Source organism: Pan troglodytes, chromosome 3 (genome assembly GCF_028858775.2).
Source record: "Pan troglodytes isolate AG18354 chromosome 3, NHGRI_mPanTro3-v2.0_pri, whole genome shotgun sequence".
NCBI classification, from domain to species: domain Eukaryota; kingdom Metazoa; phylum Chordata; class Mammalia; order Primates; family Hominidae; genus Pan; species Pan troglodytes.
The window spans coordinates 123395686-123414043 of NC_072401.2; the positions used below are offsets into that span (position 1 = coordinate 123395686).

Sequence of the window (18358 nt, forward strand, 5' to 3'; positions counted from 1 at the left end):
GACAGATATATGGACAAATTTTAACACATTGTTAAGTAATGTAGCAATAGAAGTACTACATATATCTGAGAATAATTGGTAATGGAAAAGACTACTTCAAGTGAATCCATTAAAAATAAGTGACAACGTTTTATGATAAATAATGAACAAATATTTGCTTGGTGCTTTATTTGAAAAACTGAAGCAAATATATGAAAATAAGTATTTCAGAGTATATCAAACTTAGGTTCTAAATAAATATGCACTAATTCTTAGAACAAAGAACAAGTGTTGACTCATTTTGGTATAATTTTTTCCACTGAAATTGTGTAATTGCACAGTATGACAGCACTTTAAAGTTGATCTCTGTAGAATGATTATGAAGAGAGGCTATTTTTGGATAAATATTTGAGGAGTTCATCAGTTTTCTGGAGATCACTCTTATTCTTTTGATGTTCAAATCATGTTTTAAATGTCCCCAACAGATTATCAACAATTCTTACTGATTTAATCTTTATGGTAACTACTATAATCCTTCCTGATCCTTACTTATCACCTTTGCCTGTGATTAGAGGAGTTATCCAACATCACTTTCAACAACTTAAGAAATTTTGCATTTTTACAGGATCAGCAGATTCACTTTGGATATTGAATACCTAGCTGACAAGGAATCCTGTAATGTACAGTGATAAGAGTAATTAATTCTGGAGAGAGGGACTAGGATGTTTAGGGTTGGACAGGGAAGCACAATCAAGGTTTGTTAGTAAAGGCTCTCTGCAGGGAGTGCTGGCTGAACTGGGTTTTGAAGGTATATAGCATCTCAATATTTGAGTTATTATATTGTATTTATGAAAAACTACCATAAATCATCAGATGATGTAACTTAGTATAAAAGATGCAAGGGAAAATGTGGTTAATATTTGTAGATACCTAGAGTTTCTGTTGATTACATACACACATTTCTTCCTTCTTGTGACCATTGTTTGACCTAAAATGTATGTCAAATATGTCTCCCAATGTCTTACTTTCTTGGGATTGCATGTGAATAACTATAAAGGATTTAAAAGGTAATTTTCAAGCTATAATCTTCCTGAAGAGGCTGCATTGTATTTTACTTAAATATAAGTAATGATTTAATTAGTAGGTGAAGGTAGTCATAGTGGTACAGTATCAGTTTTTGAATACTACTAGAGTGGTATCAACTTTCGTTTTTGTGTTACTATGTACACATGGAACCTCAATTTGTTTTTATCAAAAAAAACTGATAGTAATACATATTCACCAAAAATAAGAGGACTGTAACAAAACAGAATACAGTGAAATAAATATATGCTTTCATTTTAGACTTGTTTATAAGTTCTCTGCAGATGTAGCCATTGCTGATAGGTTATTGTTTTCATACAGACTTTTGTGCATTAAAGGCTTTAAAGCAACTTTTTGGTAGTTTCAAAAGTTTGTCTTGCCCTAAATATTATATTAGTGATGACATTCATCTAATTAGCGTAGAAGTTGTATAAAATGTCTATTAAAGCAAATTGTAAAATTTTAAATTTTGACATGTTTACTAAATATATATCAAAGACATGACAGGTAAAAACTTTGTCTAGCCCAATGAACTCTATGCTTCCTTTTATAAGGAATTTATGCAATTCTTTGAGTTTCTGGTTTTGGTTTCGGTTTTTAAGAGACAGGGTCTTGCTTTGTCATTCAGGTTGGAGTGCAGTGGAGCAATCATAGCTCTTTGTAATCTGGAACTCCAGGGCTCAAGTGATCCTCCTGCTTCAGCCTGTTGAGTAGCTAGGTCTACAGGCGAGCACCACCACACTCATCTAATTTTTAAAAAATTATTTTTTGGAGAGACTGGGTCCTGCCATGTTGCCCAGATTTGTCTCAAACTTCTTCCTGGCCTCAAGTGATCCTCCCACCTTGGCCTCCCAAAGTGTTGGGATTATAGGTGTGAACCACCATTCCTGGTCTGTTTGTTTAACTATATAATGTGTATTTTACTTGGTATCAGTATTAGTACTTTAAAACTTTTTGGAATTTCAAAAATGTATATATTATTTTTATAATATATTCAAATTCATATATGAAATTTTCTTGTTCATGTATTTTCATGTATACATGAAAAAGAAAATGGGAATTTAAAGGAATGTAAAAATTCATGTAACCAAGATTGTCTTTTTTTAGTTATCAAAATTAAACATCAAGAAATTATAAAGAATAAACTAGGAAAAAAAATCACTATATTTGTTTGGCTGTATATGAAAGACTGCTTTCCAAAATCCATGGAAGAAACTAGACCTGGCATTATCATTAAAAAAATTCTAAGAAGAATATGTCTACTGAATATGCATTACAATTTATGAGGACATGTATGGAAATGGAAGGTCTTCTGCAGATGTAGACAATATTGTAATTCTAACTGTCAGCCCAAAGTCATTTCAGTCATATTAAAACTTTGTCATTTCTTCTGTTGTGGATATAAAGTTGGATAACAATGCTACTTATATTACTTTTCTGAATTGACTTCTCTTAGTCTTATTTCATTTTTTTGTTAATGAAGAAAAATAAATCTTTTTATAGTGATAACATGTCAGTGGTAGCAAATAACTGCATGAAAGGGTATATATGGCATATATGTTTTTCTTATTAAAAATAATTTTAATAATCTTGAACAGAAACCTGGCTATTAATTTTTCTTTTTTCAAAAAAGTATAATTTTGGAAACAGTACTTGTGGACTTTTCCTACTATTTCTTTGATTGTATTAGCTGTCATCTTTTAGCCTATTGTTATTTTTTTTTTCTGTTTTGAGAAATGAGCATCATTGGATAAGTATACATTTTTAGCTAGGAAAAACATTGCAGTCTCTTACTTGAAGTAGGTGACAAGACACTCATATACCAAAATACCATTATGTAAAGAAAATTTTGGAGAATTCTTAAGTAAATTGAAATGTAGTTTATCATTCGTAAATTCAAGCATAATGTAAATTTGACAAAAGAACACATTTTCTCGGTTCTATAAGCCAGTGAATTTTTTCTGGGGTTGTTTGGAATTTATTTTAAAGATAGTTTAAGTTTACATGCCATCTATTATAAAATGAAATTGAAAGTTTTATTTGTATTTGTAAATATTTGTGTACATTTATTAATCTTAAAGTACCATAAAAGTTTGCCGTAATGTATTACCATCTACCTTACACTTGATCAACCTTTTTGGTAACTATTTTTTTTTCAGTAAATTCTTTTTTTTTTTTGAGACAGGGTCTCACTTTGTCACTCAGGCAGTGGCATGGTCATGGTTCACTGCAGCCTCGACTTCCTGGGCTCAGGTGATTTTCTTAGCCTCCCAAGTAGCTGGGACCACATGCATGCGCCACCATGCCTGGATAATTTTTGTATTTTTTGTGGAGACAGGGTTTCGCCATGTTGCACAGGCTGGTCTCGAACTCCTAGGCTCAAGTGATCTGCCCACCTGGGCCTCCTGAAGTGCTGGGATTACAGGCATGAGCCACTGTGCCTGGCCTTTCAGTTAATTCTTAGGAAATTAACTAATAGATTTGGAATTCATAAATTAAGAGAAACCCTTAAGTCACACACCCAGCATTAGACATATAACATTAGACAAAGTTCTTAAAGGAGTTATAATTTTAAAAGTACATTTTGTTGATAATATTCAGTAACTACAAATGTATTAACTCATGAAAGAATCCTAGTGTTTTGTAACTCCTTTAGAGCAAAGTCACTGACACATTTAATAAAAATTAGCAAATGTTCTCTGCTATGTTGGACATTCAGTGTTCCCTAAAGAATTTGATATGAATTATTTCCATTTCAGATAATTAAATGGAGATTGCTTTAGTAGCAAATTGAACATTAGACCCAAGGGAATCTTTTCTTTTTACTGTGATAATCTACAGGAATCTAAATTTTTTTAAGATTTACGATGATAACAGACTACAAGGGAATTTTTAAAAAATAAGAGATCTGTTGGCTAGGATCATTAAAAATGAGTTAAAATGAGTGCTGGTAACTGTTTTGTTTTGTTGGTACATGTTAGTATGCTGAAACCTAATAGTAGTTGAGTCCTTAGATCAGCTGTTTGGGGACAAGGTGGGACAGAGGTGATTTTCTGGGGGCCATTTACAGATGGAAGTATCAAAGGAGTTTTTCCACTTTACACTTGACCCTGGACTCTGCCTACTGCAAACTTTGTGAACAGTCATCAGGACTGGGGTGGAATGTGTATTTCATAAAGGCTTCTGGAGGGGAGAACTACTGCTTTGAACATCTTTAAGTTTTGTTTGTTTGTTTACTTTATTTCAATAGTTTTGGGGAACAGGTAGTTTTTGGTTACGTGGATAAGTTCTTTAGTGGTGATTTCTGAGATTTTGGTGCACCCGTCACCTGAGCAGTGTACACTATACTCAACGTGTAGTCTTTTATCCCTCACCCCCCCTCCCATCCTTCCTCTCGAGTCTCCAAAGTCTGTTATATCATTCTTATGCCTTTGTGACCTCATAGCTTATCCCCCACTTATGAGTGCAAACATATATTTGGTTTTCCATTAATAAGTTACTTCACTTAGAATAATGGTCTCCAATTCCATCCAGGTTGCTGTGAATGCCATTATTTCATTCCTTTTTATGGCTGAGTAGTATTCCATGGTATATATATGTGTGTGTGTGTGTGTGTGTATCTATCTTTGTCTGTCTGTCTGTCTGTCTATCTATCTATCTATCTATCTACCACATTTTCTTTATCCACTCATTGGTTGTTGGGAATTAAGGTTGGTTCCATATTTTTCAATTGTGAACTGCGCTTCTATGAACATGTGTGTGCAAGTGTCTTTTTCATATAATGACTTCTTTTCTTTTGGGTAAATACCCAGTAGTGGAATTGCTGGATCAAATGGTAGTTCTGCGTTTAGTGGGAGTCTCCATTCTGTTTTCCATAGTGGTTGTACTAGTTTACATTCCCACCAGCAGTGTAAAACTGTTCCCTTTCCACCACATCCACACCAACATCTATTATTTTTAACTTTTAAATTATGGCCATTCTTGCAGGAGTAAGGTGGTATCATGTTGCGGTTTTGATTGCATTTCCCTAATCATTAGTGATGTTGAACATTTTTCGTATGTTTGTTGTCCATTTGTATATCTTCTTTTGAGAAATGTCTATTCATGTACTTTGCCCACTTTTTGATGGGATTATTTGTTTTTTCCTTGCTGATTTGTTTGAGTTCCCTGTAAATTCTGTATATTAGTCCTTTGTCAGATGCATAGTTTGTGAAGATTTTCTTCCACTCTGTGGGTTGTCTGTTTATTCTGCTGATTATTTCTTTTGCTGTGCAGAAGTTTTTTAGTTTAATTAGGTCCCATTTATTTGTTTTTGTTTTCGTTGCATTTGCTTTTGGGCTCTTGGTGAAGAATTCTTTGCCTAAGCCAATGTCTAGAAGAGTCTTTCTGATGTTATCTTAGAATTTTTATGGTTTCGTGTCTTAGATTTAAGTTTTTGATCTATCTTGAGTTGATTTTTCTATAAGGTGACAGAAGAGGATACAGTTTCATTCTTCTACATGTGGCTTGCCGGTTATCCCAGCACAATTTGCTGAATAGGTTTTTGTTTCTTATTTTGTTTATGTGATGTGTCACATTTATTGATTTGTGTATAAACCATCCCTGCATCCCTGGTATGAAACCCACTTTTCGCACTTTATGTTTTTGTATGCTTTGTTGATGATCAGTTGGCTGCAAGTATTTGGCTCCACTCTGGCTTTATTTTGGGTTCTCTATTCTGTTCCATTGGTCTGCGTGCCTGTTTTTATAACAGTACCTTGCTGTTTTGGTAATGATAGCCTTGTAGTATATAGTTTGAAGTCGGGTAACGTGATGCCTCCAGATTTGTTCTTTTTGCTTAGTCTTACTTTTGCTATGCAGGTTCTTTTTTGGTTCCATATGAATTTTAGGATTGTTTTTTTTTCTAGTTGAGTGAAGAATTACGGTAGTATTTTAATGGGAATTGCAATTAATTCATAGATTGCTTTTGGCATTATGGTCATTTTCACAATATTGATTCTACCCAATTGTTGAATAGGTTTTTGTTTCTAATTTTGTTTATGTGACATATCACATTTATTGACTCATCCCTACATCCTTGGTGTGAAACCCACTTGATCATGGTGAATTATCTTTTTGATATGCTCTTAGATTCAGTTAGCTAGTATTTTGTTGAGGATTTTTGCATCTTTGTTCATCAGGGATATTGATCTTTAGTTTCCTTTTTTAAATGTCTTTTTCTGGTTTTGGTATTAGGGTGATTACTGTCTTCAAAGAATGATTTAGGGAGGACTCCCTCTTTATCTTTTGGAATAGTTTCAGTAGGATTGGTACCGATTCTTTTTTAAATGTCTGATAGAATTCAGCTGTGAATCCATCTGGTCCTGGGCTTTTTTTTGTTGGCAATTTTTAAAAATTACTTTTTCTCTCTCACTGTTTGTTATTCATCTGTTCAGAGTTTCTGTTTCTTCCTGGTTTAATCTAGGAGGGTTGCATATTTCCAGGAATTTATCCATCTCCTCTGGATTTTCCAGTTTGTTCACCTAAAGGTGTTCATAGTAGCCTTGAATGATCTTTTGTATTTCTGTGGTATCGGTTATAATATCTCCAGTTTTGTTTCTAATTGATCTTATTTGGATCTTCTCTCTTCTCTTCTTGGTTAATCTCATGGATGGTCCATCATTTTTTTTTGTCTTGTCAAAGAACCAGCTTTTTGTTTTATCTCTTCAAGTTTTTAATGTTGATCGAACTCACTTAGACATTTATGTTATTTTTTAAAAATTCAATGTTGGAATTTAAAATATAACCCAGTGTTTTCTGTTATATTTGTGCATAAATTTGTCCATGCTTCAGAATTGTATTATAAAGACAGTTATTAAGATTTCAAGCAGGTTTCAAGTGGCATCTGTAATTAGGAGGTGGACAGCAATAGGGAATAGAGGAAAAAGCACTGGTTTTGTGAGCCGGTAGGTTTGGGATTTAAATATTAATCCCCCTACCAATTAACTGTATGACTTTAAGCCCTTCAACATTATTTCCTATGAAAAGATATTATGTACTGATGTCCATAACTCTAGTCAGAAAATAACTTTGTCAATAACCAAAGTGCAGAATTTACCAAAATACTGTCTTGGTTCTAATATTTAACAGATATGCTGACAATGTTAACAGGAATATTTAACAACTTTTATTTACTACTGAGAGATCAAATGGCCAAAATTTAAATTTAGAATCAGTGGGAAAAAATAATTTAAATTGAAGCTAAATTTATATTTTCATGCAAAAGAAAACAATAGTTGAAACACTTCTGCATAAAAAACCAGGATGAACTATGTGAAAGGAATTTTTGGTAATTGTTGGTAACACATGCCTTTATCTCATCAATAACCAAGATTGGATATTTTTATTAAAGCTGTTAAAGCATGCCCAATAAATATTCCAACAGGAATATGTGAATTGTACTAGTTACCTAATTGAATTTAGCCAGACTGATTTTCAGTGAATTGCTTCCCCCAAAGGATGTCCTCGGTATTGCCTGAGAACTCTGAGGAGCAGTGATTGAAAACTGTTTAACCATGCAAACCTTCACAGGTCTCTGAGGACCTAAATTACAAGGTTTTGCTGTAATTGGGGCAATGCCATGAAGTTTTTCTATAAAATAGGCTTCTGTAACTTTTTGCATTTTTTGCTACTGAATATTTATTTGCCAAGCAGCTATGTGTAAGTCTTAACATATGTTTTCTTTTGTATTTTAAGACAATAGGCCTGATGCCTTTTTATTAAATATAATAGGTTAAGGAAATGCATAATTTACAAATTTAGGCTCATAGGTGAAAATATATTTACATACCTCTTTTGACAGCAATTTGTGTTTTCTTAATATTTATAGGAAAACTACTTTGGGGAAGATGACATGTATGTGGATTTTGAAGAGGTTATCTCAAGTCCTGTTTTGTCACTGTCAACATCATCCAGCTCTGGGTGGACTGCTGTTGGAATGGAAAATGACAAAAAGGAAAATGAAGGTTCAGCCAAGTCAATTCATCCACTTGCCTTGCGTCCTTGGGATATTACTGTACTTGTTAATTTGTACAAAGTTCATGGGCGTCTTCCTGTTGTAAGTGTTTACACATCAAAGTAGTCTGGAATATATTATAACATCCACCTGTGTATAGATGTGAAGCATTCAGCACACACTTAGAAAAAGAAAATCAGATTTAGAAACTTCTAAATTTATTCTTTTACTGTTATAAAACTCATGTATTTTCTTCATAATATGATTACTTGATCATTGGTAATTTTTATTTTCTATTTCTCTTCTAATTTAACTTTAGCTCCTTCTTTGCTATTTGTGTAACGTCAGGACATCGTGTCATACATTGAGTTGTTGGGTTTATAATTAACCTGATGGGTGTTCAAGGACTTTACGTTTTCTTAGCTTTTATCTCTAGACCCCAGACCAGTTTGGGGCCTTATGATGGACCTGTTATAAAATGGAGTTTCTGGCTTGACCCTGGGGGTTGAATTATGTAGTTTGGATCTAGCACGGTATCCTGGGTCGCTCTAAGGACAACCCGTGGACCTGTTCTGGCTGACATGGAATGATATTAAATTGCCCCAAGAACCCAGGGACTTTGGTGCAGGGCCAGATGAGGTGTGTGTCCGGGTCGCAGTGGGGTGGTGGGGCCGGTGGCCCTCTGTTGCTTAGTGCAGCTAACGATCCTACTGAGGTACAGAATAGTTATTTTTGTCAGTAATCATAGTTTCTCTGTTTTTGAAAAACAAATTCTCTTAATCATGACAGATGTAATTTTTATTTTCCTATACTTCCTTACTTTTTGCCTTTTCTGCATTTCAACTATGCTATTTCATTTGACTGTAGCATGGAACTACTGATGGTCCTGAATGCCCTACAGCTTTCTTGGAAAGACTATGTTTTGAAATGAAAAAAGGATTTAGGGAGACCATGCTGCAACTTATCCTGTCACCCCTGAATGTGTTTGTCAGTGATAACTATCAGGTAAGGTGAAAATGAAATATGGTGGAGACATAGAGATTTATTATTAATATTTATTGGGTTAAAACAATGTATTAGCTTCTGTGCATGGACTTTGTAGCTCTTTAAGTTGGAGACTTTTAAGTTAACTGTATTAAGAAGTTTTGTATGTATGTTTATGTGTATGAGAGTTGTTTCAAGAATCTCAATTTTCTTTTGCTGCTCCCTATTTCTGTGATCCCAATTATATTTTATACCTTTTGCTATTGTAATAGAAATGGAAATAAGTACTTTCTCAAATATTTATGGAAGGGAAAAATTAACTATATAAAATGTTGGTAGGTTCTGTTGAGTATCACAGCATAAATGTTAATATTAACCAGTACCATGATATTTTAAAACGTGTGTATCTACATGATCAATGATTTATTCTTATTCATCTAACATAAGATACTTTGTTAATTCCTTCAAGATACCTCTGGGCTCTTTTAAAAGAGAACCAATGATATTCATCAAGTGAGAATTTGAGAATGTATTACATTTCTGGGTAGATTATAATTTTATTATTTTTTTCATGCCAAATGGCTTTCTGTGGCACCTACCACCACTTTATATGCCCCGTCTTACTTTTAATCAAGTTGTGTGATTTAGAAATATAAATGGAACTTAATACAAGACAAAGTAAAATTATAAATGGGAAGATGAATCTGACAACCAGAAATCATCAATGAATGATCATTTATTATGATTATATGTAGTAACTGATCATTTTATTTAAAATAGCATATCTCCTTTTCATTCTTTTGCCATCACTGACTATATTTTTCTTCATGGAATTTTAATTTAATTTTTCATACATATATTTGACATATATGAGATCATATTAGCTAAAACTTAATATGTGCTAGGCATTGTTTTTGTTTTGCCACAGTATGTGTGTTTCTGGTTTTAAACTTTTATTTTGAAATAATTATAGTTTCACAGGAAGTTGCAAAGATCAGAGCGATCCTGTGTGTACTCTTTACCCAGTTTTTTTCCATGGTTAAGTTATTTTACATAATTATAGTATCAAAACAAGGAAACTGACGTTGATACAATGTGTGTGCGTAGTTCTAGGTCTTCTTATCATGTGTAGATTCATGTAACCACCAAAATGAGGATACAGAACTATTCTGTCATCACAAAGATCTCACATAACACATTATTTTAACTTGCCATATTAACCTTAAAAAAAAAACCTCTTGTCCTCTCTATAATTAGCAGGTCATTAGAATCAGTTGTTTTTTATTCTGGGAGGCAGGTATGTGGAGAGGAAGCCCATCTCCCTTTTTCAGTCTATTAAGGAAATTAATAAAGGGAAAAGGGAAAGTCTTCTATGGATGAGTTCTGAGAAACTTAGATGACTATCCCTGGTTTTTTATGAGTACCTGGTAGCACTTCAACTTTTAATCACTGCACTTTTAAAAGGCTTTTCCAGACATAGAAAACATTTTGTTGAGCTGATTATGAATGTTCACATTAATTCTTATTATAGAGGTATGGCAAACTTGTGGAGAGACTGAATTATAAAGTATGACTTATTTGGGGATTAGAGAAGGAGTTCATGGAGTAGAGATATCAAGGTGAAAGTAGAAGTACTAGTGATAATTCATTTCCCCGATTGTTGACAACTTACCCCAAAGACAAAGGTACCATATATATCCTCTTGGAATTTGCTTGTCTACTTACCTTGTTTACATTCTATAGTGTTGACATGACTATTCCTAAGAATTTTTTTCTTCATCTGTCGTTATACTATCTAATGTTCTTTCACAGTGAGAGGGTTCACACTGTGTCTACTCCCAAGGCTCAAATCTGGGTTACCCACTTGTAGTTTATCCTGGGTAGCATCAGTCTCTTAACTCAAGGCTTCAAGATGAAGGATCTAAGGTGACTGATGGACTACTGTGTCCCATTATGAAACTATGCACTTTTTACTTTGTGGTCATCTTATGTATTAATTTCATAGGGATGCCATAACAAAGTATCCTATGCTAGGTGACATAAAAGAACAGAAATTTATTCTCTCACAGTTCTGGAGGTTCAAAGTCCTAAATCAAGGTGTTGGCAGGGTCACATTCTGTCTGAGCTGTAGGGGAAGATCCTTCCTTGCCTCTTCTTAGGCTCTGGTGGTTGCTAGCAGTCTCTGGTATTCACTCAAATTTCTGCCTCCATCTCGACTGGCTGCCACTCTCTCTCTGTGCCTGTGTGTCCCACTTTTTCTCCTCTTATAGGGATATCAGTCATATTGGATTAGGGCCCACCATCAGTGTAACCTTATCATAACCTAATTATATCCGCAAAAATCCTGTTTTCAAAAAAGATCATATTCACAGGTTCCAGGGCTTCAGACTTGAACATATATTTTTGAGGGATGCCATTCAACCCACGCATGATGCAAACTGTAATAACATTTAGAATATAATATTTATTGGTGTATCATGTAGGCTATACCTTAGGAAAGCCCAAGATCCACATGTAATTTTGAGATTAAAAAATTTCATAAAAATTTTATACTGAGAATTATTGAGTCTCAGCATCAGAAGATAATTTTCTTGACCACTCTCCCCAGTTCCCTCAGTAAAAAAGGTAAGGAAATTAATGCCTGGAGAAGTCAGGTGATTTTATATAAAGTCACACAGCTTGGATGAAAATAAAATGAAAAATTGGATCAGAAGAGCTTCTAGAGTGATTATTGTAGTCACAATTTGAATTTATTTTAAAAAAGTTTCTTATGAATTAGAGTTAGCCCTTATCCTTAAAAAAAATTTTTTTAAGACTGTTTCCCAACATATATTGAAAGCAAAGAACACTAACCCTGTGAGATAGCCTAGACATACATGAAGAGGACTACTGTAATAAAACTAGGTTGAGAAATAATTTGTGAACTGCCTCAATGTATACTGGTATGTTGAAGGCTCTGTGAACACTTGCTGTGAAGAAATCTGTCTAGTCAGCAGCATCTACTTTTTGTGGTCACTGTTAGGTGCAGTGATACTTAGTACATAAGGCAGAAATGGTTATTAATGAACCTGGGGGAGAAGATAAATATTGAGAACATTAAAATTAAGATAAATAATTTCAAGTGTAAAAAGTGCCACAAGGTGAGGTAGGCAGTGGTCTGGTAGCATTTAATGGTCCGGAGGCAAGAACAGGATCAGATTTGTATGTTTAGAAGATCTCTGTGATTACTCATAGAGTATGGAGCAGAGAGATGTAAAAAGTTAATGCCTTGAGAAGGTCCTGGCAAGAGGTGATACTATTTGGACCAGGATGAGAGCACTGAAGATGAAAAAAAGTCAATGCATTTGTCAGAGACTGGGAGGTGGTTTTAACAGAAATTGGTGACTGATCAGTAGGGCATTCCCAAACTTATTTGATTCTTTATTCTTAATAATGTGTGGAACTAGTGTTCCATGAAATAATCTGTTTTATGACATATCCTTTATTTCTCTGAATACGTTAGAAATGTTCCCTTTGAAATACGTGCTGCTTTTTAGTAGTGAGTATGATATTATTCTCTGTAAGAAAACTCTCCTTGTATTTACATAGTCCTCAGAATCTATACGGAAGTTTACTTTTCCCCACCATTCTTCATTGTTTGGTCTTAATGGTCTGTGTTCTTCAATGTTGTCTTCCTTTTAAAAAATATTTTAATCTCATGATTCTTAGATTTCTTACAAAAGACTGGTCTCTTGTATTCCCTGTCAGAGTACTACTGTAGTTTCTTGTTATTCATAAAGGCAGTTACCAATCAGAGATCTGTCTACTATTTAAGACTCAGCTATCTTGCTTTTTATAATAGTTGGACTCTCATAGGTATTGTTCATTAAAGATGCTTAACTCAGAATACCTCTGCGGGTACAAGGTTGTGTTAGGAGCTTGTGGATTCTGAAACCTTATAGATGGCATGATTTTATTGTTCATCTCTGTAGGGGGTGTGGGGGGAAACAACTAGAAATTATAATGTGATTTTCTTATACATTTTACAGTCTCATCATTATTGTTTTCAGCAGCGACCCCCTGTGGATGAAGTACTCAGGGAAGGTCACATCAATTTGTCAGGTCTCCAGCTGAGAGCACACGCTATGTTCTCAGCAGAAGGTCTTCCTTTGGGAAGCGATTCCTTAGAATACGCATGGTTAATTGATGTGCAGGCTGGAAGTCTTACAGCTAAGGTCACAGCACCACAGGTATGGTTTTCAGAGTACTATCTCCTGACGTATTTTCTTTTTCCTTTCTCTACCCACCTTCTCAAGAATAACTTGTATGCCTGTTTGAATGTTCATTGCATTTCCACCGATGGCATTCTGATGGGAGTCATTCTTGCCATTCAGAATTTTAGTTATAGGTGAATCAGAGACAAGTTTCACTTTTCTGAGCCACATATAATTTGTTGGGTGTAATGTGTTTAGACCTATATAATATTTCAAAGAATTTGAGACTTTCTTTGGGAAAAATTCAGGATGAGTACTTTTCTAGAAGTCATTAATATATTATTAAAATTATATTACTTGGCCCTCCATTGTTGGAAAAATCTTATTTTTCTACTATATGGAGTAATTTTCTAAGAACTTTGTTTTCTTACATATGTTTAAAGTAGGATTTGAAAGTAGCCCTTATGATACTAAGGATTAGGTAATAAAGTTCTTTGCTTGTCATGTCCCAAAGCAAGATTACATCATTTGTACCTGCTGTTAGTGATGTGGATAATAGTTTCAAAAAACAAAAGTGAATTTACTGGTATGTAAGTCTGGTCTAGAATTCTAGATGTGATCCTTTTGGATAAATTGTCCCCCATCACCCCTTTCACTTAATCCTTAGAAGGCACAAAAGCCTTAATATATTATTTGTTTCTAATTGGCCACTGAAGTTTAGTTGAATTGCCGTATTATTGTAACATTTCACCTGAGTCATATATTTATTATAATATGAATGCTCATCTGGATATTTCAAAAGACTGGAATTTGATAGGAATGTTACATACTCAATTTTGATAAAAAGTTTTAGAATGGGTATAAAACATATAATTTAGAGGTAGGTAGTAGCAACAAGAAAGTAATAAAGAACCTAGATGCCCTTTATACCTGGAAGAAATCGTCAGAGGGTAGCAAAAATTAATATTCTAGAAATGGTGAGAAAATGAATAGAATTGAAAAGGGATATTTTGGAGTTGAACGTCATCTCAATATAATATTAGAATGTATAATGATATTTATAAAAATATGTGAAAAGAAATGCATAATGGAATGTATAAAAATGAATGAAAAGCAATAGTCATTGCTCACTGGTCTTGTAACTGTCCTCTCCTTATTATCTCCCATTTCCCATCCCTAAGTATACTAGTAAAAACTGAAGCATATTCCAATGCAGCTTGTTCCCTAAGAAGGGAATAAAGCCATGCTGATCCTGCAAGACTGGGTACAATTCCTTTATTCTAAGGCCTGCTAGAATCTTACATGTTTATAAATTGCCTTTATAAGGTAAAACATTTCTCTTTCTCCTGCATAAAATCTTGGCATCACTGTTTGCTGCACAGTTCATGACTCTGTAGGCACTTTTATGTTTATTCCATTCTCTGTATGTTTTAAAAGTAAAATTTATATTTTCCAAGAGTTTAAATTGTGTACTTATTTGAGGGGATAATGTCATGTGTATCTATCCCTCAGTGTTTTTAACAGCTCTAATCAATTAGGGTGTTTTTTTTTTTTAAACTGAAGATTTGAAGAATTATGATATATACTTACTTAAGCTTCTATTTACATAAACAAAAGTGCTTTAATCTTCAAAATACCTGTTTTAAAAAAAATTGTAGCTCAATGTGATATTTAGATACTTTTTCACATAAAAGTTTGGTTTATGATTGGAGAATTTTAGGTGCTGTTCTATGTGGAGATTTCAGTTAGCTATATAAGAGGGAAGATATATAACCTTGAATAAAAGGATTTGCGTTAAAAGTTGCTGAAGTGAAATTTTTCAGTTGCAATTAGTTTTCATTTTGACAGTGCATTTTGTCATTCATAAAGGAAAAGTAACATAAGCATATAAATGATATTAAAGGTAGAAAAAAATCATTGGCTAACAAGTTGCTCATTTAGCAGAAGTTTTAAGACAGTGTTTGGGTTCTTTCAAGCTATGTTAACATTCTTCAGAAGCTTTTGAACTCTAAACCCTTGTTTAGAATGCTAACAGTGTTGTCAACTTGTCACTGATTATCTGTAGCTGGCATGCCTCTTGGAGTGGGGACAGACATTTGTTTTTCATGTGGTATGTCGGGAGTATGAACTGGAAAGACCAAAATCAGTAATAATATGTCAGCATGGAATTGATCGTCGGTTCTGTGAATCCAAGGTATGTTAACAAATATGTTAGCAATATTATAAACATTTATGAATTTTAAAAAATGGAATATTGAGATATCAGCTTCAAGTCAAATACACATAGCCATGCAGCAAACTACAGTTTTTTCAGTTAATAGAATTATTTTTTAAATTCTTACCCATTTTAGTTTTAAATATCTAAAATATGAGATAATTATTAAAACATACAAATTAAAAAAGAAGCAGAATTATAAAAATTATATTTTGCTTACATTTTTACTGTTAACATTCATGTCATATTGCATTATTATACTTGTTGGGATATGGCTATATATTTATGTAGAAGATTTAGAAATTGAAGCAAAGAGAAGGTTGAATTCTTCACGTGACATGGTTTGCAGACCACTCTGGACATGCCGTTTCTCCCATAATGTAAAAGCAAGGTTGGTCATTTGCCAGGTTTCCTGACTCCACATGTTATACTCTTTTCACAACATTGTGCCACCTTCATTAAGATTCATTACAATATCTTCACAAGGGTTGCAAAAAGTAGATGGTAATCCCTAAAACCATGTGCAGTGGCAATGAAATGCCATAGTATTATTGTGCAATAAATACTCTCCCTTATGAATTTGGGGAGGGAGGCATTTTCTTCCCCTGATTTTGGAAGCATGGTTATTTCAGAAAATCTGGAAAGCATGGCTGTTTCAAAAAAGAAAAATAACTTACCCTGGTTCTACAACACAGTGGTTAACAACTTAGTTTTTCTTTCTAGTTCGTTCCTATATGTCTTTCCTTTTTTGTTCTTCTGCTATACAAATTATATTTGTTTGCTGTTATATTACTGTGAATTGAAATTAGTTCATCCTACATTTATGTCCAAAAAAAATCCGTAACGCATCCTTATATATTGACAATAAAGGAAACAGCTATACTTGGTGATAAAAATTTTTTTTTCTTATTATAAACACATTGCCAGGCTCCACAGAATTGGTTCCTTAGTCATAGGTAAGGCAGGCAGTTTTTTATGGATAATACACACATACCTTTAGGTGCCTCCCTCTCCTTTTTCTTTTTTTTTTTTAACTTGAAGTTTTTATGTTGCATTAAAATTTTTTTTTTTTTGAAACAGAGTCTTGCCCTGTTGCCCAGGCTGGAATGCAGTGGCGCCATCTCGACTCACTGCAAACTCCGCCTCCTGGGTTCATGCCACTCTCTTGCCTCAGCCTCCCGAGTAGCTGGGACTACAGGCGCCCGCCACCACGCCCGGCTAATTTTTTGTGTTTTTAGTAGAGATAGGGTTTCACTGTGTTAGCCAGGATGGTCTCGATCTCCTGACCTCGTGATCCGCCTGCCTTTGCCTCCCAAAGTGCTGGGATTACAGGCGTGAGCCACTGTGCCCGGCTCTTAAATTTTTAAAAATAAGTTTCATTGAGGCATAATTTACATAATTTACAGTAAATTCATCCTTTTAAAGTTGTACAGTTTGAGTTTTGACAAATGCTGTATATACCTGTGTAACTATTACCACCAGTGAAGATATAGAACATTTCTGTCACCTTAGAAAATTCCTTTGTGTGTCTTTGCAGTCAGCCCCTACCTCAGGCAACTACTGATCTCCATTCTGTCACTTCAGTTTGTTTAGGTCTATTTTTGTCCAGAGGAAATATATCCTTATAGAGTATTGACTACACTGTAAGACACCTGTTTCTAGTTCTGGCTTTGCCACTAATGAGCATTTTCATGCTATTGGGCCAATAATTTACTCAGGGCTGCCATCTCCTCAAGAAATTTATTGATATAGGTGATATATACATTTTCTTCTAACCTAAACATCATAAAAATCTGTGTTTTAGGAGTAAAATAAAATTAATGTGGATTGTCTTAGTGAATTTATTTGTGTGTGTGTGTGAAAATACATCTGTGTGTATGGAGTACCTGTAAGAAAACCTTACAACTCTAAACTCATACAATTCTTGTAAACCTGTGACACTGTTTTACTTTTCACTTTACTTTACTTATCCTCTCTGAGTTTCAGTAAGAAGTTGTATATGTATTGTCCATTAGACTTGCTACTTGTCCCTTCTGAATGAAAATGGTGCATGCTTACTTATTGTTTTCTAACGTATAGTTTTCTAATTGATAACACTTTAACTGCTGATTTCATTTATTATTATAAAAGAATGAAATTAGACTGATTTTTAAAAAATACATCAATAACTAGATTTTTTGTGTTTATTTAAAGAAGATGACTTAAGTATCAAAATAATAAGTTGATGGTGATGATTTAGATGTACAATCCTTTTTTATTTTAGTTGAGTTGTATTCCTGGGCCTTGTCCAACTTCAGATGATTTGAAATATACTATGATTCGTTTAGCAGTAGATGGAGCCGATATTTACATTGTTGAGCATGGTTGTGCTACAAATATAAAGGTAAGTGTTTTGCTTGGCCGGTGTAATGCTTTTTCGTTTTTACTAAACCAAACCTCTATTTCTTGAAATAAAACACACATTTATAGTTTGTCATCTCACAGACAGCCACAGAATTTTAGGAGAAAACTTTCTAATTTTTACTAATCCATGTTCTCTTCCAGTATTATTTTTTTAAGGCATACTTTCACCAGTTATTTACTCTCAGTTATTGTAACATTGCTTTATGGGAAGGATATAAAATAGTAGGTTGCTTTTATGTCAGGGATGTAAACTGGCAGTGCTTTTAAATGATTTGATTTTTGAATGTCTTTAGGATTCATACATTTATATTTTCTGCCCGGCTCTTGAAAACATTTGTTTCCCATTCTTTTATGGATTATAGTGTAAAATCAAGCCTTGTTAAGTTTCTATTTCATTATTTACTTCTCTTGTTCGCCTGTGGATTTCTGCTTTTTTCCTTTTCTCCTTTTTAAAAAATTGTCTATTTTTGTTTTTATTTTGTTTAACTTTTCTGTTCCCTTCTTGTC

The 18358-nt window shown here is 33.8% G+C and overlaps 1 protein-coding gene across 18 annotated transcripts in view; it reads left to right on the forward strand.

The window, feature by feature from the left end:
- BLTP1 (bridge-like lipid transfer protein family member 1) overlaps positions 1-18358 on the forward strand; it is a 208701-nt gene that overhangs the window by 58471 nt on the left and 131872 nt on the right. For 14 of the 18 annotated variants that reach the window (XM_063809822.1, XM_016952153.2, XM_016952158.2 and 11 more), the window contains 5 exons: positions 7931-8158; positions 8924-9061; positions 13069-13269; positions 15299-15427; positions 17712-17831. In XM_063809822.1, coding sequence (XP_063665892.1) covers positions 7931-8158; positions 8924-9061; positions 13069-13269; positions 15299-15427; positions 17712-17831 — 816 coding nt within the window. The remainder of the gene's footprint in view (positions 1-7930; positions 8159-8923; positions 9062-13068; positions 13270-15298; positions 15428-17711; positions 17832-18358) is intronic. The other 4 variants (XM_063809823.1, XM_009448226.3, XM_517422.5 and 1 more) reach the window with 2 other exon arrangements.